This window comes from Calypte anna, chromosome 8, assembly GCF_003957555.1.
Source record: "Calypte anna isolate BGI_N300 chromosome 8, bCalAnn1_v1.p, whole genome shotgun sequence".
NCBI lineage: Eukaryota > Metazoa > Chordata > Aves > Apodiformes > Trochilidae > Calypte > Calypte anna.
Window position 1 is genome coordinate 26,771,957 of NC_044254.1, and position 27,755 is coordinate 26,799,711.

The following is a 27,755-nucleotide window of genomic DNA, read 5'->3' on the forward strand; positions in this document are numbered from 1 at the left end:
CCTAGGGGTGATGTCACCCCAAGGAACGTGTAATTCCAAGGAAGGTGTCACCCCAGGAAGATGCACCCTAGGGGTGATGTCACCCCAATGAAGGTGTCACCCTAGGGACGGTGTCACCCCAAGGAAGCTGTCACCCTGAGGAAGGTATCATCCCACGAAGGTGCACCCTAAGGACAGTGTCACCCCAGGAAGATGCACCCTAGGGGTGATATCACCCTAAGGAAGCTGTCACCCCGAGGAAGGTGTCACCCCCAGGCATATGCCGCCCCGAAGCAGTGTCACCCGCAGGCAGGTGTCACCCCACGGAGGTATATACCTTCCCCCCCTCACCCCTCCCCACCTGCCACCGGCAGCGGGCGCGTCCCCTCCCCACCCCCGCTCCCGCCGCCTCCCGCTCCCCGCCCGGCAGGGCCCTTCCCGCCGCTCCTTCCCGCCGCTCCTTCCCGCTGCTCCCGCCCGCCTCTCTCTCCGCTCCCTCCCTCCCTTTTTCTCCCTCCCTCGCTCCCTCCCTCCCTCCCGCCGAGCCGATCCCAGCCGAGCCGAGCCGAGCCCCGCCGGGCCGGCCCTGTGCATTGTGGTCCTTCGGCGGGGGGCGAAGATGGCCGAGAAGCAGAAACACGACGGGCGGGTGAAGATCGGGCACTACGTCCTGGGAGACACCTTGGGGGTCGGCACCTTCGGCAAAGTCAAGAGCTGAGTAACGCGGCTGGGGGGGAGGAGGAGGAAGGAGTAAGGAGGAGGGAGGAGGGAAGCCGGCTTAGGATGGGTCTCCCACTGCCTCCCTTCACGCCCCTTCGCCGCTAAAGGGGCCTCCATCCCCGCAGCATCCCCGGGGAGCGGGCGGTTCTGGGCTTGGCGGGGCCCGGTGTTCCGGTGGGGTGAGGGTGGGAGGTGCCCCCCCCCTCCTCTTTAAGGTCTGGGAGGGGTTGTAAAGGATGAGGGGGGGTCGCGGGGAGCTGCTGGGGGATGCAGCCCTCGCCCTTCGCCTGCTGCAGCCCCCCTGATGCCGGTGCTGGAAAGCGGGAGGCACCGAAACTTTTCCTCCCGAACTGGGAGGAAGGTGGTGGGGAGGTTGGAGAGGAAAGAAGGCGCTAACAAGGCGTTCATCCTGCCCCTCTCTGCCCAGCCTGGAGTCCCGGCTGCCCCTGACTTTCCAAAGGGCTTCGTAGCGTGAGGAACCGGGAGAGAAAGGGGTTTCCTGCCTTTCCAGACATTCCCCCTCCCGAGGGGACCTTCCTGGGGGGCAGCTCCATGGATCTGAGCCCGGAGCAGGCAGGGAGGGGAGGGATCAGGGCAGGGATCCCCCCCTGGCATTCCTACCAGAGCGATCAATTTATGTTTTTCAAGGTGCCAACTTTACCTGCCTGTAGGATTCCCACCAATTTGTAATTCCTTTTTCATGTGAATTCTGCCATTATGTGCAAATTTCATCTGGGATTCAAGGTATTTTTTTTAAAAAAAACCCCAACCAACAAACCAACCAAGCAGCAAAACAATAATTCAACAGGTTTTATTGCTTAAGCAAAATGGATGGATATGATTCCTGGTTGGAAACAGGTTCCACTCCAGCAGCTGCCTTGCTCCTTGTCCCCCACCCCACCAGGAGGTCACCCCCAGGGCTGTGGCTCCTTGGATGTGCCTGCACTCAGGGACTGGAGTTTTAAAATAAACCAAAATTGACAGAGGGGGAAAGAAACCACTTGGAGCTAAATCCACCTGTGACCATTAATCAAGCCCCTAAAAATACATTGCTGTGTTTAATCCTAAACCACAAATTTACCAACTAAGGAATTATCGGAATAAATCCTTCTAACAGTAAGAACCAGTTAAATCACTCCTGTTATACCAGCAGACCTCAAAAAGTGATCCAAAGGCAATTTGCTCCTTGTGGATCAAATTAAGCCTGCCAACAATAGCCTTTTTTTCCTTAACTACATTTCAGGATGTAGCACAAACATCCCCAACCTCATAAATGACCCAACTTTGGTAAAAAATTACAGGTTCCAAAGAAACATTTCAAATAACGTAAAAGAGGTTTCCTAGCTCAAAATCCTTGATATGTGCCATTTATATATTTCATTTCCCTAATATTTTACCTGCAACCGACAGGTGAAGTTTGGACTTGAGACTGAAAACTGAGATGAAGATACCAGGTTTCCTGTTTAGACAGAATCATAGGGTTTTGATAAAAAGAGCTTTAGAAAAACCTGTATTCACCTTGTTTGGCCAGAAACATGAGAAAAGCAAAGAGGTATTTGTCTGAATTGGTTCAAACTTTGCATATATTGTGTATAATAACTCTTTGTTCACAAGAGGCCTCTGCCATCAGTGATGTGATGCTGATGTTTTCTGGTCTGGTTCTGCTGATGTTTTTTCTGCCTCACTCCTCAAGGTGAAGAAATCATGTTACAATTGTTAAGGGTTACAATTGTTAAGGAAATTAAAGAAAAAAAAAAAAAAAAGACATTTGAAAAGAAGGATTTGGGTTAGTAACCAGAGCTTGAACTTGTGGCTGGAGCTGAGCAGTCACTTTGAGCCATCAGAAACCAGAGATGTGGCAGGGAAAGCCCCTCCTGCCCTGTTAGGGTTCTGGCTCAGCACTGCTTCAGTCATTGGTGAACTTTTCCTCCTAAAAATTGGCAAAATGCTGTGAGAGATGGTTGGTTTTAAGCTCACTGAGTTCCTTGATCTTGTGTATAGAAAGATCCTACAAGGCGCAGAGGGGAGCAAATAGGTTGAGAGATAAGAGAAGGATTTTCTTGCTAATACTGAAATTCCAGCTGGAATTGGTGATTAAAATGCAGCATTTTTTTACAAGAGGAGAAGGTGGCAGGAGTTGATGTGTTGAGTGGGAATGTGATGGTCCCATGCCAATTGTCAAGGTTTTTTCCAAATACAGAGTGTGCTGGTGCTGGTTATTTTCCCTGTTCTCTGGGACAAAGATAAGATTAACTTTCAGGAAATACAGCTGAGGAAAATATCTTGGATTTTGAGTTTAGTGAAGCAATGGAGGAAGGAGGTGGCATCTCCTCCACTGCTGGCTGGTTGGTGAGAACAGGTTTGAGACAAATTGCTGCTGTGTTTGCCCTGGGCACATCCCACTTTGCAGGTCCCCAAAGAGCTCTCACACACTGAGGCTGATGGTGGTTCCAGCTTGGAAAACTTCACTAAAAATCCAGCAGAGTGACAAATATTTTTCCATGTAGTGCCACACAGGGTGTCCCTGGTGACCACTTGGTGGTTTGTTACCTACACTTGCTGGCCACCAAGGTGATCTATTTGTGATCCCTCAAGGACTGGCAGTGCCTGAGGTTTATGTTGGTTATGGTGGCACCTCCATGGGCTCTACTTGGGGTCAGATCCTTTCTTCTCAGGCACTATATCATTGCTGCTGAGGGACAGACCTTGTGTTTGAGGGAAGATAAACTAAAGGAGATGGAACAGGTGAAGGGAAGAGAGAAGGGAAGGGAAGGAGAGGGAAGGGAAGAGAAAAAGGGAAGGGAAGAGAAGAGAGAAGAGAAGAGAGAAGAGAAGAGAGAAGAGAAGAGAGAAGAGAGAGAAGAGAAGAGAGAAGAGAGAGAAGAGAAGAGAAGAGAAGAGAAGAGAAGAGAAGAGAAGAGAAGAGAAGAGAAGAGAAGAGAGAAAAGAGGAAGAGAAGAGAAGAGAAGAGAAGAGAAGAGAAGAGAAGAGAAGAGAAGAGAAGAGAAGAGAAGAGAAGAGAAGAGAAGAGAAGAGAAGAGAGAAGGATGATATAACATAGGAGCAAGTGGCTCTGGGGCAGAATTAATTCAACATTGCTAAATATATGCCTTGGATGGATTTCATTTTTAACTTCAGGCTAAGATAAGGGCTGCACAGCTGATAGGAAAGGAGTTTTCTCATCCCTCCCTAAACTTTGACATTCTCCTGAAGCACTAGCAAAAAGTTTAACTGCTTGTGCTGCCTGGCCTGCACCAAACATCTCTACTGAGGAGCAGGCTTCATTGGTACCTGCTGTAAAAAACCATATTGTCTAGGAGTTGTAATTGTTATTTCAGCTGACTGTGGGATAAACACTATCCCTCCTTTTTTTTGTTTGTTTTTGTCTTTTAAAAATAACTAAATTAGAAGGGTCTACTTTCAGAAACTAATTCTGTTGTATCTCTCTTCCCATCTCTCCTTAACAGCACCTGATGCTGAAGCTCTCTGATACTCAGGCAGTCACATTTGCAAGCAGAGTAGCAGCTAAGGGTACTCACACCATGTCCTTATGGTGCTGGGTTTTGGAGATGAGGCTCAGTATTACCACCTAACCCTTATGGCTGGGTTTTTGGGGTTTTTTTTGCAGCAGGTTGTGCAGTGCTGCTCCTCATCTCGGTGCCAACTCCATTTTCCCTGCTCTGCCCTCGCTGAGTCCTCCTCATTGGTTTTAAGCTGTGGTGGAGCTTACCTGAGTACTTGTCACTGAAAGGCAAGACAAATGCTCAAATCTCCTTTCTAATCCTGCTGCTCAGCACCCTCCCTCCTCCTCTGTTTTGAAGGCAGGGAGGGAAGGAGGTTTTTCACCACCCTCTGAGACCACCACTGTCCATCCTTGGGGCAAGGAGGTGACAAAACCATTAGGTCAAGCTCCACAAGCATCCCCTTGGCACAGAATTTAGCATTGCTCCTCATCCCAGGGCCAGATCATCCCATCAACATCCCCCAGCACATGGAGTCAGAGACTACAAGGTTGTTCTTACTTCCCTGTGTCGGAATTCCTGCATCCTGAGGCTGCAGCTGGAGAGACATGAAAGGTTTAAAAGTCTCCCACCAGCCAGCAAAATCATGTTCTCTCTGTCTCTATCTCTCAAGGCATTTCAGTAGGCTTAACAAGCCACTGGGGACTGGAACAATAATATCTCTATATCTGATGCTTACTGTAAGCAAAAGATGGATTACAAAATAGGCTGTTTATTTTTAATTATTAATGCACTGGGGCTACCAAACCTCCTCAGAGTTACACTTCAGGGGTGGAAAGGAGATGAACTCATCAGCAATGGTATTAAAAACAATAATTATTCATTCCAGGCATGGCCATTATTTTTTTTTGTGTGTGTTAAACAAAAAAATTTTCAAAGCATGTACAGGGACAAGGCCAGAAAAATTGTCTTGAAATAGAGGATGGCAGAAGTTTGGGTTTTTTTCCTAGTTCAGTGCTAAACCTCTTTGCTTTGCTCTTCCCAAGTTTCCCAACTCAAGGGTGCTGGGAATTCCTTAATGTAGTGGTTGGAATTTTTTAATGGTGTGTTGGAATTCTTTAATGGAGCTGATTGAATCAAGGGCAGCTTTCAAACTTCAGCTTCTTGTGTTCCCAGGAAAGAGAGCAGAGGTAGAGGAGTGCTGTAGTTTATCAGATCAACCGCTGCTGCTAAAAGACTTGGTCTCAAAACCATCTGCTGAAGTTGGCTTACACATCCCTCTGTTGTGTCCTCCCTGGTGTAGCTTACACCACACAGAGACCATGACAACCTTGGCCAAGAGGAATCAGTGCCCTTTATATGGCTATTTACTCTTAGGGAGAATTTCTTGCAGTGAATGAAGGGGCTGTTCCTTTTGTACCTTCAGAATATTGTCCCAGCAAAGTCTCCCTGCTTTGAGGCAGGCCCAGCACTCCCTGCTCTCCTTTCCCTTGGGATACACCAGGGAAAAATATCTCCTTGGATTACTTACAGCTCTCTCCTTCCACCTCCCAAGAGGAATTATCTGCCTCCTCCAGCCCTCAGCTAATCCCTAAATTGCATCTCTACTGCGAGGCTGAGTTTATTTTCATTTCATCGAGCAGTCTCAAGTCTTGCAAGGAATAAAATGGACCTGCAAAGCAGTGCTTTAATTTTCAAGGGCAGTAAAGTGTTTTATTTTTAGGATGCTCTTACTGAGGAAAGAATCTCTGGGCAAGTCTTATCTGCTGGCTAATAATAGTGACCTGGTGTGCCCTGAGCTGTGCCAGTGCTGCTGCCCTGCCCTTCTCACACCGTCTGCTCACACCCTGTGCTTCTGCTCAGTTCATTAGAACCTCCAAAATTAGTCTAATAAAGTAATTACCAGGTTTGCTCATAATTATTAACTCCTTGAGCTCTGTGTTATTGCTGGCAGAGTGACATTCCTAATTAGAGAGCAGAAATATTTACTGCAAGTATGTTTTCTCTGCAGGCTTTAGAAAGCCATCCCTAGGTCAATGGTTTTGATAGGGTAGGAAATACTGAGGAGGGGAAGCTCATGGTTGGGGAACCCTTTTAACATCCAAGTGACAGTTTTCAAGCAGTTTCTTCTGTTAACTTCAATATAAATCATATTTCTTAGGTGCTTTTTTTTTTTTTTTTCTTATGGTGTCTGTTTGTTGATAGCAAATGGATCAGATACTGACTTCATTTCACATTCTTGTTAAATCAGTGCAATTCCCCCAGTGACAGTGCTGCTGCTCCCAGTTTGTGGTTACTGGTTGTCCCTGCACACAGGGGATAAGCAGCAGCATCTCAATGTACCAAGTGCTCAGCATACCCACCCAAAGTGAAATTTCTGCATCTTTTCTAAACCCAGAACTTTCTCTTGCAGAGCAGCAGTGCTCCTGCAGCTTGTCATCAACCCCAGAAGCATGCTGGAGGAAGTATAAATAGAAATTCATTTTAGTAATGCAAATCCTATTTTGGGCAGGGAAAATCCCTGTGTCATTTAAAAAAAAAACACAACAATGTGATGGTTTGGTTTTAAGACTGGGTTTACTAGGAGTTTAATCAGTGTGTTACAGTGGAGATGCTCCTCTGCTGTTTAAATATATATATTTATGATAGACCCAGCTTTAGCATCCTATAAATCCTTGCAAATTAGCTTTGGGTATGACCTCCTCTAGTAACTTTAATTTCTTCAGTGGTTTTTTGCAGGTAAATCCTCTTTTCTGTCAATTGGGAAGACAAGTGAAGAGACAAAAACCAAGTTTAAATATATTTCACCCTCTCCTCTTTTGGTTTGTTTGGGGTTTTTTTTTGTTTTCTCCTCAAGAGTTGCTTTTTTGCTTCTAAATCACAGTGTCTTAAGGTGCTTTCCTGAATCTTGCTACACTGTGTAGTGACTTTGCAACACTCTCTTTCCAATAGTTGGTGAACATCAGCTGACAGGTCACAAAGTAGCAGTGAAAATCCTCAACAGACAGAAAATCCGCAGCCTGGATGTGGTTGGGAAGATCAAAAGAGAAATTCAAAACCTCAAACTCTTCCGGCACCCTCATATTATCAAACTGTGAGTATTTTCCTCTCTCACATTCTGCTTACTCCTCCCAGCTGCAGAAGCTTATCATAGAATCATAGAATCATAGAATCATAGAATTGGCTGGGTTGGAAGGGACCTCAGAGATCATGAAGTCCAACCCTTGATCCACTGCCACTGCAGTTCCCAGCCCATGGCACTGAGTGCCACATCCAGGCTCTTTTGAAATATCTCCAGACACGGAGAATCCACTACTTCCCTGGGCAGCCCATTCCAATGCCTGATCACCCTCTCCATAGAGAAATTCTTTCTAATTCTTTCTAATTCTTTCCCCTGGCACAACTTGAGACCCTGCCCTCTTGTCTTGCTGAGAGTTGCCTGGGAAAAGAGCCCACCCCCCCCCTGGCTCCAACCTCCTTTCAGGGAGTTGTAGAGAGTGATGAGGTCTCCCCTGAGCCTCCTCTTCTCCAGGCTGAACACCCCCAGCTCCCTCAGCCTCTCCTCATAGGATCTGTGCTCGAGTCCCTTCACCAGCCCAGTTGCCTCCTTTGGACCTGCTCCAGGACCTCGATATCCTTCCTGAACTGGGGGGCCCAGAACTGGACACAGTACTCAAGGTGTGGCCTCACCAGGGCTGAGTACAGGGGAAGAATCACTTCCTTGGGCTTCTCCTACCTGCTTGACTTGGTTTCAGGAGAAGTAGAAAAACTTAGGTATGTGGGCAAGTTTTTGCACATTAAAGCCAAATGGGGGTTTTTTGAGAGTCTGCCACTAACTTATGAGGGGACACAACACTTTGAGGAAGGGTGGAAGAGGTTTTTGAGGCCTCATCCTCCTGGAGAAATTCAGGGTGAGGCTCTGAGCAACCTGATGTCCTGCTGACTGCAGGGGGGTTGGACTAGATGACATTTAGGGGTCTTTTCCAAACCAATTTATTCTCTAATTCTATGATTCTGTATTTCCTCCACTGGGAGTCTTGATTTATTGCAACAGATTGATGTCCCTGTGTTAAGTTTTGCTCAATTAAACCTGTCCCAAGTTGTCCTCTCTCCCCCATACAGAGGCCATCCTAAAGGTGCAAAGAGAGGGTCTGTGTTGGGATGCTATTAGGAGTTTTTGTCATTTGACCCTTTTTTCACTTGATATATCCAGAGCTGAAGCTGCTGAGAATTGTGCCTGAGGAATTACAGCCTGTGGAGGGGAGACTTGGCTTGAAGTCAATAGGATTTGTGTTTTAATGGCCTGATTATCCAGGGCTTAGAGGAACATTTTGTAAAAATTTCTTATTCAGACCTAAGTTTGCAAAGTTGCCACTCTGATGAACCTGAGTTGAAGCTGTAAATCACCACCTGCACTCCAGGCTCTGGGATTCCTTCTCAACCCCCAGTTTGTGCAGGCAGTCCACATTAATGAGGCACTTGATAATATCTTTGGCATTTCTATAAAAGAAAGCTGCTGAATGGTAACTGCAAGGATAAGTTGACATTTAGGTCAGCCTTAAAACTGGCATGAGATATAGCAAATACCTGGGACTTAGAGGCAAGGAAAAACAAATTCTCTCTGCAGTTAAATAACTAACCATGAAGCAACTGTTGACTTTAGAGTAACTTCACAGTTCCGTGGATCTATTGGAGAACAGCTTGGTATTATTTCATGAAAAAGCCAGCAAAAGTCCTCAGCTGGGCATCCAGCATCCTACAAGTCCAGTTCACCCATTTTCCAGGCTATTAAAGCCTAAAAATTTAGCAGTATCAGTCTCCTATGGTACATAATGCAATTATAAAATACAGTGGTAAAGAGGTGTTGAGGACAGCAAATTAGATAAACATCCTCTTTCCATTTCTTTTTGCATATATATATATAAAAAATAGTGGGGCAATTGAGAATAAATTAGATTTCTGGGTCGAGAGCACTTCAGAAAAATCAAGTTGCTTCTCTTGATTTTTCCTGGGGCTATCACCCATTCACTCTGAAAATGTTTGCAATCTGTTTATTTCAAATGAAACCCCACAGGAATTCAGCTGTTAAAAAGCAAACAACAATGTGTCTGAATTAAAACAGAGAGGGGCTCAGTTGCTGCTGCTGTGAATTCCTGCAGTTGCTTTGACCTCATCTGATCACTGGCACTTTAGACCAGCTAGGAGGACACCCAAATGCCTTTGCAGCTCTCAGGAATCATTTTAAATGAAAATGGAGAATAACTTTCAAGTCAAAGGAAACACCTTTTCTTCCTTCCTTCCTTCCTTCCTTCCTTCCTTCCTTCCTTCCTTCCTTCCTTCCTTCCTTCCTTCCTTCCTTCCTTCCTTCCTTCCTTCCTTCCTTCCTTCCTTCCTTCCTTCCTTCCTTCCTTCCTTCCTTCCTTCCTTCCTTCCTTCCTTCCTTCCTTCCTTCCTTCCTTCCTTCCTTCCTTCCTTCCTTCCTCCCTTCCTCCCTTCCTCCCTTCCTCCCTTCCTCCCTTCCTCCCTTCCTCCCTTCCTCCTTCCTCCCTTCCTCCCTTCCTCCCTTCCTCCCTTCCTCCCTTCCTCCCTTCCTCCCTTCCTCCCTTTCTCTCTTCCTCCCATTCTCTCTTCCTCCCATTCTCTCTTCCTTCCTTTCTCTCTTCCTTTCTCTCTTCCTTTCTCTCTTCCTTCCTTTTCTCTCTTCCTTTCTCTCTTCCTTCCTTTCTCTCTTTCTCTCTTCCTTCCTTTCTCTCTTTCTCTTTCTTTCTTTCTTTCTTTCTTTCTTTCTTTCTTTCTTTCTTTCTTCTTTCTTTCTTTCTTTCTTTCTTTCTTTCTTCTTTCTTTCTTTCTTTTTCTTTCTTTCTTTCTTTCTTTCTTTCTTTCTTTCTTTCTTTTCTTTCTTTCTTTCTTTCTTTCTTTCTTTCTTTTCTTTCTTTCTTTCTTTCATTTCTTTCTTTTCTTTCTTTCTTTTCTTCTTTTCTTCTTTTTTTTTTTCTTCATTGTAGGCCATAAAGGAATTTAATATTTGAAAAATAACTGTTTTGGGTGCTCATTTTGTTTCCAAAAGCATCTCCCTCTAGTGTTTAGAGTCCTTTTTCTTTATCCTTGATGTGAGGAAATATTCCCCCTCCTTGCCTCCAGTTAACAAAGCTTTCATTTCTATAGCTGCTGATGCAAATTCTAGGAAAAAACCCAAAACAACCCAAAATTCAGAACCATCCTAAATGTGATGGCATTGTCTGGTAGAGATTTCAGAGGATTATTGAAAAGCTTGAGGGAGAGCCATAGATCTGTCAGAGTGATCTTTTCATAGACAAGCGAAGGATTATACTTGAAATAAGAGAAGTGGAAAGTGATTAGAAATGCAAGATCCAAACAAATGGTTATTTTAAGGGTTATAATCTGTTTAAAACCTTTCCTCGTTCTTCTTAATATTTCTTTTTTTTCCAAATCCACTTTATTTCCCAAGGTACCAGGTCATCAGCACACCAACTGACTTCTTCATGGTCATGGAATACGTCTCTGGAGGGGAGTTATTTGATTACATCTGTAAGCACGGACGTGTAAGTGCCAGTAACTTGTCAGCCCAAACATTTATGTGGGTAGAAGATGGTGTTTAAAAGGAAAACGACTGCTAAAGGGAACAGAGTTAAGGTTAAGGCCCAAAATAGAAGTTGCTTTTCACAGCAATCCCATCTGGAGTGTCTCGTACCCGGCTCGCACGAAAGTTGCCTGTGATTTTTTTGCAGCATTCCCTGATGTATTTTGATACACAAACCAAAATATCCAAGGTAACGTGTTGCCTAGTGCAAAATATTTGGAAAACTAGCATAGCTTTATCATTTTTAGCTATAGGCTGCCTGACAAAACCCCTGGGGTTCAGCAGCAGTTTCACTGGTGTGCAAGCTACCCACGGAGAAAAAGGTCTCAGTGTCATCTCCATCCTGGCCATTTCTCTCACCCTTGGCTCCATGTTGGGGTTTTTTGAAGCTTTTTTAAAGGGTGTGGCTTATCTGAACAACATTTTCAAGTGCCAATAATCCTGCTGGGTATAAATCACCTGAGGTGGAGGTTAAGCCCTTAAAATGTGGTATTGTGGTTACAAAGAAGATCACTAGTGTCTACCCCAAGGACATTCTGGTGTAAGCAGGGAGCAATTGCAAGGCAAGGAGATAAAAATAGGCTGGAGGGGACATCCAGAATAAGGTGTCAGGTGAAGGATCAGGTGAAACATCACATGTTTCTTCTCTGCACTGCAAAAATCAATACATTTATAACGAATTGGTTTAGATTAGTGTTCTGTTTGACAGCTGACTCCATTTACTTCTCTATTTGGAGTTCTGATTTCCAGCACATTTTACACATTTGGATCTTTTCAGTGACCACTGTAGGTCGTTGCTGAACTTCTGCATTCAGAAACTAGCAAAAATAGTCTGTCCCATCATCATTTTTGATATAATTCCTGTAATATTGCTAATATTGTAATGTATAGCTAATACAGCTATAAAATAGCTAACACAGCTATAAAATAGCTAACACAGCTAGTTAAAATCAGCACAATGTTCCACCTTTAGCTTTTTTTCTGCAAAGGGAAGAATTCCCTTTAGGGAATTGGTCCCTGCACCATGCAGCAAACCCCTCTGCTGCGTTTTGTCCAGCCTTGACCCGCCTGTGCTGTGTAAGAGAACTGCTCCCCTTGGCACACCAGCCCATTGCCTCCTAGGTGTCTCCAACAAGTACTTCTTGATAGCTCAGCTAAATTTAGGTTTCTGATTTCATCCAGGGGGTTGTATCATTTGCAAACACTCTCAGGCTCTAAAATGCAAGAGGGGAGGGGGGGGCGGAAATCTTCTTGATTTGCCGCTTCTGGTCGCAAGCGCTCTGCAGTTTTTCTCTCTGCACCCTGGAACATTTGGGCTTCCAAACCTTCCCCTGTCAGCTCCTCACAGAGCCCAAACCTTCAGGATTGTTTCCTTTTGCACCTGTAGGTTGAAGAGGCAGAAGCTCGACGCCTTTTCCAGCAGATTCTCTCAGCAGTGGATTACTGCCACAGACACATGGTCGTCCACCGAGACCTGAAACCAGAGAACGTGCTGCTGGATGCACACATGAATGCCAAGATAGCTGATTTTGGTATGTGACCCCAACAGCATTCCAGAAATGCAGCCAGCTCTGAGAAGCTTGTTGGAGCGTGTCCTTGTAGCATGCTTTACAAAACCCAGAGCCTCTTTCCCTAACCACCAGCAGCTGCTTTACCTGCAAAGCCCACTGTTATAAACACCGCCTGCTTGGCAAAAGCAGGGATTACCTGCTGCAGGCTGCCTCTGTCTTCACAGTAAAAATGGAGCAGCAAGGTAATTTGAAAATCTTTGCTATGATTTTATGTGACCACCCAAAGATGCAGCTAATTTCTGTGTAGGACACCCTTGGTGCAGTTAATTCCAGGGTGAGCTGGCTGCACACATTTATTTTCATCGTGTTCTCCATACGTTTGGCCTTGTGCTATTGGCCTCACTTCATTTTACAAATGAGCAGTAACAGGAGCCTTTAAGTGGCATTACTTATTGAAATCCATTGAAATAGCTGGGCTACCAGCTTGGCCCCAGTGACTCCTTTCTAGTAGTGATAATTTTTTTTCCAAATTTACTAATTTCCCAACCCCACACAATTCCCGTATAATGTAAGTGCTCTGGGATGAATTATGTCTCTTTTCCTCTCTGCTAATGAAAGAAAACTCTGGGATTTGTAACTCAGAGAAGCAAAAGTAGCCTGGAGTGAATATCCCTTGGGTGGATGTGAAAATAAAGTTACAATAATAATTACAGTCATAATTACCAATTATATTTTTTTCGAAGCAGCTCGAAGGAGTGTATGTAAATTAGTCCAACATTTCCTCTCCACATTCCCCCCCTCAAACTTGCTATATCACTCCTCTTCGTGACACAAAGTCCTCTGTAGCTGGACCTTCATATATATAAGAAACATCTTGTTCTCAGGCTTGTCCAACATGATGTCAGATGGAGAATTTCTACGCACCAGCTGTGGCTCTCCAAATTATGCAGCCCCTGAAGTCATCTCTGGAAGGTAGGACATGCCACATCTAATCAGAGCCTTTGTGAGCACATGGTCTGTAAATTTGTTCTTGGGATTGGAAACAGCTTTGCACACATAGTAAAAGCAGCTGAATCCTTCCAGACTGTGTTTTATGTTTGGGTGAATCTACTGGCAAGGAATCTGAAAGTTTTCTTGGCTATTACATTTCCCCGTAGCTGTAATAGCAAACCACGTTTTGCTAAGGATGTTTACTTAGGAGGAATTATTAATAGCAGATGTTGACTGTTTAGATTGCTAATTAAAGAGTGTGAAAATTACTCTTTGGATGCAGATACTGAGGTTTCAGATGGAAAGGCTTTTTCAAGCCACCCTTTCTCTCCTGCCCACCTGTAATATGAAACAGTGTTAATGAGGAAAACCAGTCACCAACAGAAGAGTCAGCAAGGTCTCTAACCACTTCCCTACTCTGTTGAACTCTTGTATTGAAAATACTTGTTCCCTGGTTCCTTAAGCTCAGGGTTATGTTTGTGCCAGGAGGTTCAGCCATCCTAATGTTGTTTTGAATCAATGAATTGACAAACCTCCAGTGTGGCTCCATCCCTGAGCATGCAGCATCTGTACAACACATGGTGCGCTGAACACACTCTGCCAGGTTGAGTTGGACTTTACCACGTTGACAGGGAAGTGTTACTGTTAAAAGTGTTTTGTGTTTTACTGTCAGGAACCCAGGTTACATAAAATGTACTTATTTCCCTGGCTTTCTCCATAATAGCACAGCAAGGATTGCAAATATGGATGTTGTGATTTTCAGTCCCCCTCCATCTCTTTATCTGCCCCATATTTTTGAATCACCCTTTGTATGAGCAATTAGCTTTCCTAATCCAGTGTAGCTTTTACATACAGTGTTTTGTTCCAAGTGTCTTCTCTGTGATTATGATTATTTTATCCCTGTTTATACCAGTGCAAGTGTTGGCAGAGTATCCTAGGAATTAGACCAGCATCCAAAAAGCCCAGTTGTGACTACAGCTCTGTGTGTTAAAGCAAGTAAATCCTTGTTGTCAAGAGGGGGGCAAAGCCAGAAACTATACAGTGATTAAAAATATATATATATTTCCTTTTCCTTTTTCAATAAAGGCCAGAAGTATATTTTTTCCAAGTTCATATAGGAAACAAAGCACATGACAGATTAACAAGCCCCTGCAGTCCTGGGATGCAGAGCTGGATGGTTCCAAGGATACAGGACATGTGGTTTATTAACAAGATAAGTAGGAAAGAAAAACAAAACCAAGCTGATGCATTTGTACTTTTCCTGAGTAGAGCACAAAAGCAGCAGAGCGTGGTGGCTCAGGTTTCAGAGTAATAGAAGGGGATCTCATTGGGGCTTAAAAGTCCAGTCAAGTGCTGAGGCTTGAAGTTACCTGTAGCGGGAGGAGCCATTCTTGCTCCTGAAGCTCGACGAGCTGCTGGTCTCTTCCAGGACTCCAGCCACCACACAGCGCTTCCAGGGTAGAAGTGTAGCAGGAAGAACCTTTCTTGCTCCAGAGGCTCAACGAGCTGCTGGCCTCTCCATGCCTCACACCAGAGTGAACTGAGGTCTTCTCTGTGGGTGTGTGTTCCACCTTTATTGGCCCCCTGGTCTTGCTCATGCCCAATAGGGGCCTGTCCTAATCAGGCACAGGTGGACTCACACCCACTCACTGGCAACTCAAGGCACTTGTTTGACAATGTCTCTCTACAGTTACCAGCAGAAGAATTGGCTTCCAGTCTGTTGGAAGTGGCCACTGAGGAAGGACCAAAGGGGTGTCCCCATACTTGTCCCCATTTCCAAAATGACTTTGCTTTTGTCTCTGTATTTCCATTTCTGGAGTCCCCAACACAAGAAGGTCATGGAGCTATGGGACCAAGTCCAGAGGAGGCTATGGAACCAGGCTGAGAGATTTAGGGTTGTTGAGCCTGGGGAAGAGAAGGCTCCAGGGAGACCTTAGAACACCTTCCAATACCTGAAGGGCCTACAAGAAAGTTGAGGAGGGACTTTTTATAAGGGCATGAAGTGATAAAATAAGAGGGAATGGTTTCAAACTAGGAGAGGGTAGGTGGGTAGGTTTAAATGAGATATTGGGAAGAAATTCTCTCCTGGCCCTGGTTGCCCAGAGAGGTTTTGGCTGCTCCATCCCTGGAAGTGTTCAAGGCCAGGTTGGGTGGGATTTGGAGCAAACTGGTCTAGTGGAAGGTGTCCCTGCCCATGCAGGGGGTGAGTTGGAACTAGAAGTTCTTTTAGGTCCCTTTCAACCCAAACCATCTGGGATTCTGTGTTTCTATTTTGATAGGATGTTACAGGGACTGCCTCCAAAAATCTCTGAGAAAGGCACCAGCTGTAGAAAAGAAAAATTTAAAAAAATAGAGAGAGATCAAGCAAGCAGCAGCAAACCCTGTCTATTTGGGGTGCCTGACTTGGTGATGCCAGGGAGCAGGTTCTCAGTTTGCCAGAAGCAGGAGCACTTGCTTGCTTGCCAGTGTGCAAACTTCAACCCAAGATAAACACACAGAAATATGGAACCTGCTGCAGTTTCATCTACCTCACTGCACAAACAGAAATTGAGCCCTGGGCTTGGGGGGTGAAGAAGCAAACAGCCTGGCAGAGCTCTTGGAAGAATTTGGGGTTTGGCTTTTTGTAGGGTCTAACAGAAGCAGGGATGTACTCGGCCATCCAGAGGACCATGGGAAGCCCACACCAGCTCCTTTCCTCACAGGCTTGGATGATTTTGACTTAGACAGGTTTGGTTGGGGACCTCTGTGTGAAACAGCCCTAGGGTGGGCTGGAGCTCTGGCCCCCAGGGAGCTTGCAGGGGGTCCCCAGAGGGACCTTCATCCTCACCGAGGAGAAGAGGATGGGAGTGACACCTTTTTTCCTGCCTTTACCTTCATGCAGGCTCTATGCTGGCCCTGAGGTGGACATTTGGAGCTGTGGTGTTATCCTCTATGCCCTTCTGTGTGGCACTCTGCCTTTTGATGATGAGCATGTCCCCACCCTCTTCAAGAAGATCCGGGGGGGTGTGTTTTACATCCCTGAATACCTCAACCGCTCCGTCGCCACTCTCCTCATGCACATGCTGCAGGTTGACCCCCTCAAGAGAGCCACCATCAAGGACATCAGGTCAGCCCAGGTGGGATGGGGTGGGGGCTCTGGCATCATACTGGGGGCATGGTGACCATCCTGGGTGTCACCTGCTGGAGGTAGGGAGGGTGGTTTACAGGAGCAGTCAGCTAATCCAGCTGGTGTTTGTCCCCAGTGATTTAAGGGATGCTTGGGTGGTGATGGAGAGGTGGGTGCTGCTGGCTGGCAGTGGATGGGGATGAACAATGAGTTTGTATAGGTTTTATACATATAAAATAGTATTATGTTATAAGAGCAGCCTGAGAAATCTCTTAATAGTGCTTAGAAGATTGGGTTGTATCATGCAATAAACCAAAGAACCACCAGCTATTTTTCCTTACTTTATTTCAGCATCTCCTCCCTCTGGGAACTAGTTCAGAATAAGAGGGTGGTCATTGTATTGAGTGTCTATCCAATAAAAAAGGAGGAGAAACACAAGAGTTGCTCCAACTTAATCCTTAAATATCAAATGTATTTTATCTGTGGAAAATCAAGGTAAAGGGAACAAACAGACTCCTAAGCAGATATTTGTGCCTTCAGAGAGCATGAGAAGTTCACAGCTGATAGTAGGACTTGAAAATTCTCACAATCTGAGTAATTTTAGAAATGTTTTGTAAAACTGGAACCTGATACATGTTTTATGGAATATGTAGCAATCATGTTTAGCTGGTGTGCTCAGCATATGTGTTTTACTGGGGCTTTCAGGAGTTCTCAGGTTTTTAATGCGTTTGCAATGAATGGCCTTAATTTTACCCTTCCAGTAAAACCAAGTAAAATGCCTTTTTTATTTCTCAAGCCCTTAAGACTAGAGGATTTACTTAATTGCATCTTAGAGCAGCAGCACACATGGCAAGATTACATGGCAAGTACACGGAGACAAGGCTCCGTGGCATTTAGCCACTTAATTATCATGGACTTGAATCAGTGGGAACCAGCTATGTTGGCAGCTTTGCTCTGTATCTAGCAGACCCAGAGTAACCCAGGAGTGTGAGCATCTTCTGAGTGCTGAGATCTTAGTTCAGAGCCAGGAGAGCAAACAGCCAGGCTTGAAAAGCATCGTCACTGGTGTGATACTGGGGGGACCAAGCAGGACTGGGTGTAGCTCCCCAGTCTGCAGCTCATTTGGCCACCACCTCTCTTTTAGGAACCCATTGCTCTTTTAGGAACACAGACCTAATTTTGTTTGCTGGTGGAATTTAGAGCCAACTTGCTGGGAACACATTGCTTACTCCTCAATGAAATTCCTTAACCACCAAGACAAAAAGCACCAAAACCACCTGCCCAGGTGCTTTTCAGGAGAAAGCCAGAGCCTGGTGGCACCTGGTGACTCCAGCCTACCTTGCACAAAGCTCACGTTGTCCCCTCTCTGCCTTTCCTCAGGGAACACGAGTGGTTCAAGGAGGAGCTGCCCAGCTACCTCTTCCCAGAGGACCCTTCCTACGACGCCACCGTCATCGACGACGACGCGGTGCGGGAGGTTTGCGACAAGTTTGAGTGCACCGAGTCGGAGGTGATGAACAGCCTGTACAGTGGTGACCCTCAGGACCAGCTGGCAGTGGCTTACCACCTCGTCATCGACAACAGGAGGATCATGAACCAAGCCAGTGAGTTCTACCTCGCCTCCAGCCCCCCCACGGGCTCCTTCATGGATGACAGCTCCCTGCACATCCCTCCCGGCGTGAAGCCGCACCCCGAGCGGATGCCGCCGCTGATAGCAGACAGCCCCAAAGCACGGTGTCCTCTGGATGCCCTCAACACCACAAAACCCAAACCCTTGACTGTCAAAAAGGCCAAGTGGCACCTAGGAATCCGCAGCCAGAGCAAACCCTATGACATTATGGCCGAGGTGTACCGGGCTATGAAACAGCTGGACTTCGAGTGGAAGGTAGGGAGGGAGCCCTTGGGGGATTCGTGGTGGTGGTTTTCAAGGGTTGTTCCATGAGCTGGGTTGCTCAGGGAGGAGGTTGGTAGGTATGGTTACAGCCTCACCAAGCTAATATCCACTCCTTGTGATCATCATTTCATTGTGATCGTCATTTCTCATTTATTCAGCCAGGCTGAACGGAGGTGCTAGCTGGGGCTCAGTACCCGTGGTGTGTATTTATGGAGGGAAATAAGACTTTTCTTTCTGAATGCTCTAAGGCTCTGGCTGGGGAGATATTTCTGCCTCCTTTAGCTGCAGGGATAAGAGGAGCCAGTCACATTTCTAATTTTAGTGGCTAATTCCTTGCGAGGTCATCTTGAGTGCTCCTGAGCAAAGTAGTTCTTGTTATTTCTGCTTGGGTCCTAGCATGCCACAATATGCATCTTCTTGAAAGCTGCACAGATAAACTTTCAGGGCAGGAATTGGTACCATTGATGTGGTGGCATTTTCCTCTATGGAGATGGAGCAGTGCCTGTGGACCAGACAGACCTTCAGACACTGCTGCTTCCCTGGCTCAGGACTCAGCTTCTTGAAGCTTGATTTAGATCTGGGTGATATTTTGGTTAACACTACTTGCTTCAGGTGTTTCTTCTGAGCTACACAGCATTTAGTCACAATCTTTTTCAGAACCCAATTAATAAATCTCTTGGTTTAGCCCTTTATCTTTGCTGCTGAGCCTGATTCCTTGAATCTGTGTGCAGTGGCTGAGGTGAGCTCTCCTGACTCAGGGCCTTTAACAGCAGCCTCATGCGAGCATCAGGAGCAAGGTAAGGAGAATTTCAGCCCAGATCTTCATCACTAGAGGAGATCCCCTCCTTGTTCCAGGTCCCAGGGGTTGTACAGTGGGAATGTCACTGTGCTGCTTCTCCAAAGTCCCCTATCTCCTCCTTATTTTTGATAAATGGATGTATTTAAAGCCAAGTAGCACCCAGCAACCTGATTCCACTGCACTAGGCAGGAGATGGACCATCTCCAGATGCATATGCTTGCACCAGCCAGACATTTGTAAGCTGCCTGGCTTTGCAGAGGGAGAACAAACCTGATATATTTCTGTTACAGCTTCACAAACCAAGTCAGTCCAATGTCTTCATGTAGGCAGTGGAGCTTATTTTATGTGAGGAGGTTTCACAAGAGTCTTTCCCACCCTAAGAATAACTTCAGATGTGATTCTTCATCAAAATAGCTTTCCTGTCCGTGCAGTAGCTTCATAAATATAGCACAGAGAAAAGATCTCAGTGCAGATGAGACACAGCAGATTGTGGGGTGGGAAGAGGCAGGAGAAAATCTGCAGCTCAGGGCTGATTCACAGATGATTAATTTAGGTGTGGTGATGGGAGAGTTTAACTCTTTCCAGCTGCCCACACTCCTCTTGTCACATAGAAATGAGCCCAGGAGTGGACTTTTTGGCTCATAGGGTCATTGCTGCTGGTGAGGGAGAAGCAGCATCAGTTTGGTGCCTGGCAGACAGGTCAGGGCAGCTCTGTTTGGCAGCAGCTGCTGCATCAGAAACCTAAAAGTGTTTTTAAAGATAAGAAGAAAAAAAGATATGAAGCCATTTGCTTCGTTTTATAGGCGCTGTTTCTGGAAACTGTGTTTTTTGTTTAAATGTCCTAAAAGAAAAAAATAAGGAAAGAAATCTTGCTACCTTTAATCTCACTCCTAAAAGGAAGTTTCCTGTTGCAGGTGGTGAACTCCTACCACCTCAGGGTGCGCCGCAAGAACCCGGTGACAGGAAATTATGTGAAGATGAGCCTGCAGCTCTACCAGGTTGACAACCGCAGCTATCTCTTGGACTTCAAAAGTATTGATGGTAAGTGGGAAATGGTGCAATGCAGAATGTAAACCACATAAAAATGGCAGGTTTGAAAGGAAAAAAAAACACCAAACAAGACATTTAAAGATTACTCTTCGCGTTTTGAAACCCTTCTGCAGCTCTTTTGAGTCAGTGAAAGCCCTTTGAATCCATTTGTCTCCACTGCTGTTACCAGTTCCTTACCAAACATGCATTGCAGGTGCCAAACTGATGCAATTTTTTCTTTTTTTTTTTTCATTTTAGTTTTCATAGGGTCACAGAATGTCAGGTTGGAAGGGACCTCAAGGATCATCTGGTCCAACCCTTCCGATATTATTGTTTATATGAGATGTCTCAGCAACCCTGCCTAGCTGAGACTTAAAACTTTCCAAAGTGAAGGAATCCACCACTTCCCCTGGGAGACCATCCCAGTGTCAGGTTGTCCTCAGAGTGAAAAATTTTCCTCTTGTGTCCAATCTGAATCTCCCCAGGAGCAACTTGTGCCCATTGCCCCTTGTCCATGGGGCTCCTTGTAAACAGGGAGTCTCCATCTGCTTTGTAGCCCCTTTTAAGTACTGGAACATTGTAATAAGGTCTCCCCTAAGCCTTCTCTTCTCAAGGCTGAACAGACCCAGTTTTCTCAGCCTCTCAGCCTTTTTTTTTGTGTCTTTATCTTTAAGATGAAGTGATGGAGCAGAGGTCAGGCTCATCCACCCCCCAGCGCTCCTGCTCCGCCGCCGGTTTGCACCGCCCCAGGTTGAGCATCGATGCTGCTGCCATTGCTGAGTGCCAGTCCCTGATGGGTTCCCTGAGTGGCTCCTTCGTGGGCAGCATCCCCTCCACCCCACCACGCCTGGGCAGCCACACCATGGACTTCTTTGAGATGTGTGCCAGCCTGATCATGGCCCTGGCTCGCTGATGGCTGGCCCCGAGGCACCGGTCCCACCGCACACGGTATCGATAGCACTGTGAGGAGCTGGGCTGACTTCTTCTGGTTCCTTCTTCCTTCTGCTTTGTTCCTCCTCTTCTTCCATCCCTCACTGCTCCGTAGCCCATGAACACGGAGCCAATTCCAGACCCAAAACATACTCCCCTCTAAGAAGGCACTGATGAAATTAAGAACAACTTTATTTCGCTGGTTATAGGGTGGTGAAATGTATCCAACAGATTTTTTTTTTTCCCCCCCCTAGTGAACCAGGTGGAAAATGTTGGCATAGCTGTAAAGTTACAAATGTATCCCTGAGTTTTTGGAAAACACCCTCCTCCTGGTTCACCCTGAGTTAATAGAGCCACAGCCCAGCTTTTGGTGATGCAGGAAGTGTGCAGCCAGGTGGATATTGAATCCCTCTTGCTGTGCAGGGACAGGATGGGTTGAGCCAGGTTGACCAGGAGCTACACAAAATGGAGCTGAGGGGTAATGAAATAGCTCATAGTGGGTGCTGGTGGGGCTGCTGGCCTCTGCTAACACTTCCCTCCTAAAGTTAGCAGCTGCTGAGATGCTTCTGCACTAGTGCAATATGCCACCCCCCCCTCTATTCCCTCCCTCCCACTCACCTCAAGATGGGGAGGGAAAGTGGGATGTGCAAAGGTCCTGCTGCAGACCTGCCATGAGAAAGCCTCCATGTATCAAGTCTTTGCAGCAGAGTGTCCCTTAAGATGCTTTATTTCCTCCACTGGGGAGGAAACTGACCTGCTCATGGCATTCAGAGGCTGCTTGCCTTTTTTCCAGCCCTTCATCATCACCACCCTCCAACCCACTCACCTCCAGCTCTGGGGGCTGAATCCCAAGCAGGATTCAGATGAACCAGGAGGGCAAGATGCCACTGAGCCACCCACCATGCATCCAAGGGTGGGGATCATCACTGCTGGGCAAGAGCTTAGCTGGAAAGCATTTCCTTCTCCTCTTGTCCATAGGAAGCCTTCTTCCTCCAATCACTGCCAAATCTGCCTTCCCCACTCCCAGCTTCACACCACCAGAGATTTCTTTTCTGAAGGTGTGAAGGTGTGTGTGTCTTCAGCCCTGTGCTGAGGGGCTCCCCTGCCCCACTCCTGGGACCTCTGTCACTCCGTGGGATAAGGCAGGGAGATCTGAATTCAGAGTTTCATTGTTTCTTTACTACTGGCTAGCTGAAGAAGAGAATTTTTATTTTTTTTTTCAGACAAACTGCAGGGATTTTAAGGTGAAATTCTTGGTATTCCAGGGTAAACCCTAATGACTCTTTGTTGAAAATAATTGTGGGGTTTTTTTTTTATTATTACCTAGGCTTAACCTAATGAGCAGCATTGGCATCTACGTGGCTTTGCTATGGTATTTAATTTTATTTACTTCATTGTTGGAGGAACTTAATATTCTAATCAATCAAAGAACAAATGCTTTATGACAACTTCTGCCAAAAAAATCCTAGCTGGGATTTTCTTATTTTTCTGTTTCTTTGTTGTTGTTTTGTTTTAAGAAACAAAGCAAAGGAGAACTTTTGCTTATCCCAGGTATGTGGTCAGTCAAGTTTAAAAAGATTCAATACATCTTTTTGATAACTTCTTCTGACCCTTTGAGGGATTTTTTTTTTTCTGCTAGCTGTTTTTGTTTGTTTGTTTGTTTTGTGCAGTTGCACTTTATACTTTCTGCAAGTTTCTATGAGAAGCAAGGAAGAGAACAACACATTAAGCCTTTTGTACTGATCATTTTGGGTAACAAAGACATATATGGGATATTTGTGCCATCTACTGGCAGTTAAATGGACATTTTCAGTTTGAAGGCCCTTTTTTTAAAAAAAAAACACAAAACAAAAAAACAAAAAAAAAACAAACACAAAATTGCCTTACTTTTGTTACAGATTCCACTTGGATTCTCACCAATGTGACTTTACAGCTCCAATTTTTTTCCAGAAGTCGCACAAACCAGGAAGCTTCCAAAGGAAAAAAAAAAAAAAAAAAAAAAAAAGAAGACAGTTTTGCTGCTAAGTCCTCATACTCTAAATCCAACACATCACTGGTTGGATTATAAACCTGGCAGCAGAACAATTTTGTTTTTAAAAGAAGTACTGGAAGCATTTGTAGTCCTCCTAGGTTTTGTAATGAGCTTTTTATTATATTATCATGATTAAATAAGCACTCTGGGGCTGAGACTGGCTTTGGTGCTGTGCCTGGTGACTCTTGGATGATGCACATTGCCAGTCCTGTGGTGTGAGGAGGTTATACCCAGTGGGGATGGAGAATCCAGACTCTTGTGTGCAAAACGAACCCACCCCAGAGCCAAAGCTGAGCAGCACCAGCCCTTTAGCAGCTTTGGGATCAGCTCTGAGACCCGAATGGTTTTGGCTGCTGGAGGCAAATCCCTTTGGAAAGAAGCAGGAGGGAAGAGCTGAGGGACAGACATTAATTTCCATCCAGCAAAGTGTTGGAAGTGTCCATACCCCAGCCATGAAATGTATTTGTAAGGTTGAAGTCTGTTTAAATCCCCCACAACTGAGCAGCTTGGCAAGTCCTGGAAACACCTGTAGGCTGGCTGGTAAGGGGCTGGTGCTTTAGATATAATCTGGCATTCAGAAGCATGTAGATGTACAGATGTCTTGCCTTAAAATAACACTTGTCCTCTGGGATTTCCTCCTCCCCAGCAGAACTAATAGTATTAAAGAGCAGCAAATGCCCTCGGGAGGAAATAGTTGCTTCCTGGAGGCAGGTGGGATTTCTAGGTGGTAGGATAAGCCCTTGTGGCCCTTGGCATCTTCTCAGACCCATGAGAACACTAAATCATTTATGGATCTGCAAACCCAGTCCTGACAAGGAGGCAATAAGAGTGGCTCAGTTTTTTTTTTATGGAGAGGAAGAAAGAGATGAAGCAACTTCCCTGCTGGGTGTCAGCAGAGGCAGTGGGGAGAGTGGGACTGATGGAAGCACCTCCTCAATGAGCACATCAGGTTAAGCTGTCCATTACAGCCTTAACTCCACACTGCATTTTGAAATATTCAGAGAAGTTTCACTTGTTTTTTGGGGCTTTTTTTAGTATTTATTTACTTTACCTTCAACCAGGCTCCTTTCTGGCTCCCAGCTGCAAAGAAGCTGCTGACCTCCCGTTACATTTTCCAGAGGAAAAGTTGAACTTGGACACAGGTACACTGTGGTCAGTTCTGTCGAGTTATGCTGGTACATGCACAAACATCAGGAAAAGCAGGGTAAACATATTTGAACTACAGAAACTTGAATTACTCCAAGTGCAATTCTTCAAAAGCCACTGGACAGTTGAGCTTTGCAAGCCACAAACTCACCCAAGCTTTGCTTCAGCCCAAGGAGGAGAGAGAGAGAGATGAGATGCAAAGGATTGACTTCAGTTTGGCTCCAGCATTAACCTCCACCTCTGGTATGAGTTAAATCAGAAGAATTGTGTACTGTTCTAGCTGTAAAATTATATATATATATTATATATGTGTGTGTATATATTTTATATATATATCTGTAAAGTAAGTAGCATCCCTGTCATTGACCTCTCAGTTTTATCTGCCCAGTGGGTTGTGTGTCCTGGACTTTTGCCATCTCACACACACTCATCCCGGAGTGTGAGAGGACCTGGAGAAAGGGGATGATATTTTTACACCCTTTTCTAGGTAAAGCCCATGAGTAGCTTAGCTGACCCTGACAGACCCAGCGTGGGCTCCTCTAGGGAGGAGCAGTGGGATCAGGAGCCAGAAGCACCCTGTCCTCCTAACCTTGCCAGTCCAAGCCCTGGTGCTGATGGGGTTTAGGGCAGTTTCATTTTCAGGACACGGAGCTGTGCAGGTGAAGGCAGCAGGATTTTCTTCTTTTCATGGGTCAGAAATGCATCTTCAGTGTCCAACTTAGCATTTCAGAAGGGGTGTGGAAGGTATAGGTATGGGCAGTGTTGTAAAAACCAAAAGAGTTGGTTAGTGTCTCTTGTGCATATATTTTATAGTGTGTGTGTGTGTGATTTTTAATGGCATTTGTATCAGAATAGATGAACTTTGAACAAAATAACCATTCTCTCCACACCTTTTCGTTCCACTGCTCTTTGCCACCAGTCCTCTTGTTGTGCACCCATGTGGAAGGAAGAGAGACCCACACACAGGACATGAAATTGTGCCTTCACCATACATTAGGACTGCTGGGAGCCACAGCTTTATTCCCCCAGGTGCACAAACCCCCCCAGGTGATGCAGAACCCCACTGCTGAGACACGCGGGCCGTGCCTCCAAATACTTGAAGTACCATTTCTTGTGCAATTATTTGGTTTCACCCTTCTATTAGCTGAGTGGAGAAGAGGAAGAAGAATCACACACCCATCCCCTTGGGATGAGCTGAAAATTCTCACTCCCCCTCCTGAAGTGTTTTACTGGAAAGTTTTAGGGTCTGTTTTTGTTTCGGGTGTATGATGTACCTACTAGAGTCACCTTTTGTAAGTTCTTACTTTGGTCTGGATGCTTTCCTTTGGCTTTCTTAGTCATTTCTTTATATATTCCTTTTAATCATTCACTTTTATATACATATATATATATATAAAGAGGTTTATATATATATATATATATATAAACAAACCAACAGCTTCCTGTAATTCTGAATTTCCAGTCTGCCTCTTGGCCGTGGAGTTAATTCATTCAGAGGTACCTCCCTCCCATGCTGGAGAGATGAGCTGGGTTTCAGAATTCTTGTATTTACACCTACTGACCAAACACAGGCTTTAGCTGAGAGCACACCTGGTGTTACTTGTGTTTGATGCAGGGCTTTTTTGCTTGTTTTGATCAGCAAAGTGAGGAATGGGAGGGTAAATCAGGTCTCTAGCTGAAAAGCATGAGTACATTGTTTCTTAGAGCTAAAAAAAGTCTGTTTTCAACAAAAGCCTTGAAAGCTGAAGCTGCCTTAATTTAAACATCAGAATTGTTTTGTAAGACTCAGCTCTCTGTTGGCACTTTTTCCCCCCCCACCCCCCAATTTTTAAAGTAGTTTATTTATCCTCTGCTCACAAAGCTGTGAAGTAGCTACTGTAGACACAGTAATATTTATTCTTGTTGCTGAAAGCATGTTCATGTGTTCTGTATCATGTTATATTCACGTGTTTTGTACCTCAATGCATTTGTTTTGTTTTTTCTTTTAGAGCACAAAGCAAAACTGAATCCCAGGATAACTTTAGTGTCCCTGACCCAGGAGCTCTGGGCAGACAAACCTCAGCTTCATGTGAGAGATGAACCAGGCTAGTCCACTGTAATTTTTTTTTCTTACTACAAAGACTATTTATGAATTTTAATTTTTTTTTTTTTGCTAAAATAGTGAACTTTAAAAGCTCTGAGTATAAGCATCTCTTCAACCATATCATTAACATGAAGCTCAGAAACAAATTACCAAGCTGTAGAAATACTCCATTCTCCTTGGCATTTCATATTTTCTCAGCTGATGGAGAAGGTTTTGGTTTCCAATGACTTGATTTCTACTTTCTGACTTGTAGCAGTTTGGGGAGGGCATGGAGCCCAGGTTCAGTTTTGTCCTTTGTGCAAGTAACTGTGCTTTAGATAATCACAATGAAGCCTTTTACCTTCCAGTTCTGGTGTGGAAAGTGGTTTTTTGGTGTACTGCACTGCATGTGATAGCTGTCTCCATGGTTGACATTTGCACTTTAATAAACTCAGAGATGAAAAGAGACAAAAAGAACAAATCTTTAAATCTTACTTCTTTCACAGGCCCTCTTTGGAGGCTGGGGAGAGGAGGAGGGGCTGGCAGAGTTTCCCTCTGGAGATAATCCCAACACATCCTAACTGTGGGACCATGGATACCCCCAGGGCTTGGGGAGGGGACAAAGAGCCAGGGAGGGGAGTTAAATTATTAAAATATATACACAAATAGCAAAAACAGCTTTCTCAGCCCAAAAGACATACCAGGAGCCAGGCCAAAGGGTTTTGTTTTGCATCCAGGAGAGCTAACAGAGCTGTTGTTGACCTCAGATCTCGACTCCTTACACAAAAACACAGAGAAAAAAAACAAAGATATTGTGCAAAAATAACCTTGCATTGCAAGGAAGGTGCTTGGGGAGGGGTTTGGGGTTCATGTACACCTGCAGTCAGTGTCCAGCTTTGTCCCTCTCCCTACGATTACTCAGTTTATGTGACACAAAATGGCTTCTAGGAAACTCCATTTTCCTCTCAGGTTTAGCAAGTCACAACTGTCACCCTGCTGATCTCCATTTCAAAAAAAGAATCTTGGAGGAACAGGGTTTAAACTTCATGTGAGAATTACTTTAGGTGTTGCTGTGTTTAGGGTGCACCAGCAAGGTTATAAAGAAAGAAAGGAAAATTATTTCTGACCACTAATCTTGACTTAAGTAGAGCCAACCTGTGGCTTAATTGAGGAAATCTAAAGTTCTATCTGTAAAATGCATTTTTTTTGGCTACTAAATCATCCCATATTAAGCATGTTCCTTCTGTGTGTCCACCGGGATCTGTCCATGAAGGTTTCATTGCCTTCCAAGGTGTCCCTGGTGAAACTGGTGGTATTATTGACTTGGGTCACAAAGCCCCAAGGACTGTGTCAGTTTGCACTGGGATTGGGGCCTGATTATTTCTATCCCAGCATAAATGGGGGAAGGTTGTTAATTTATTTTTTTTTAATTTACAAAAAAATATTTTAAAAAATGTTTAAATAACTTGAAGGCCAATGGCATCCTGGCCTGGAT

General features: G+C 45.1%; 1 protein-coding gene across 1 annotated transcript; it reads left to right on the plus strand.

Annotated features, from left to right (window-relative positions):
• Positions 1–517: 517 nt before the first annotated feature.
• PRKAA2 (protein kinase AMP-activated catalytic subunit alpha 2) lies at positions 518–26,627 on the plus strand. The gene is made up of 10 exons (XM_030455013.1): positions 518–692; positions 7,113–7,254; positions 10,630–10,723; positions 12,149–12,293; positions 13,157–13,244; positions 16,144–16,368; positions 17,749–18,253; positions 19,976–20,102; positions 20,765–21,038; positions 24,114–26,627. Exons 1-9 carry the CDS (start codon positions 599–601, stop codon positions 21,001–21,003), a joined length of 1,659 nt encoding a protein of 552 aa, XP_030310873.1. The 5' UTR covers positions 518–598; the 3' UTR covers positions 21,004–21,038; positions 24,114–26,627.
• Positions 26,628–27,755: the final 1,128 nt, after the last annotated feature.

Excerpts from the sequence above, each read along its gene's own strand:
- PRKAA2 (XM_030455013.1), top strand. The coding sequence starts at position 599 with ATGGCCGAGAAGCAGAAACACGACGGGCGGGTGAAGATCGGGCACTAC. Across the intron at positions 13,245-16,143 it reads CCTGAAGTCATCTCTGGAAG|GCTCTATGCTGGCCCTGAGG; the intron begins GTAGGACATGCC and ends ACCTTCATGCAG. Across the intron at positions 16,369-17,748 it reads GCCACCATCAAGGACATCAG|GGAACACGAGTGGTTCAAGG; the intron begins GTCAGCCCAGGT and ends GCCTTTCCTCAG.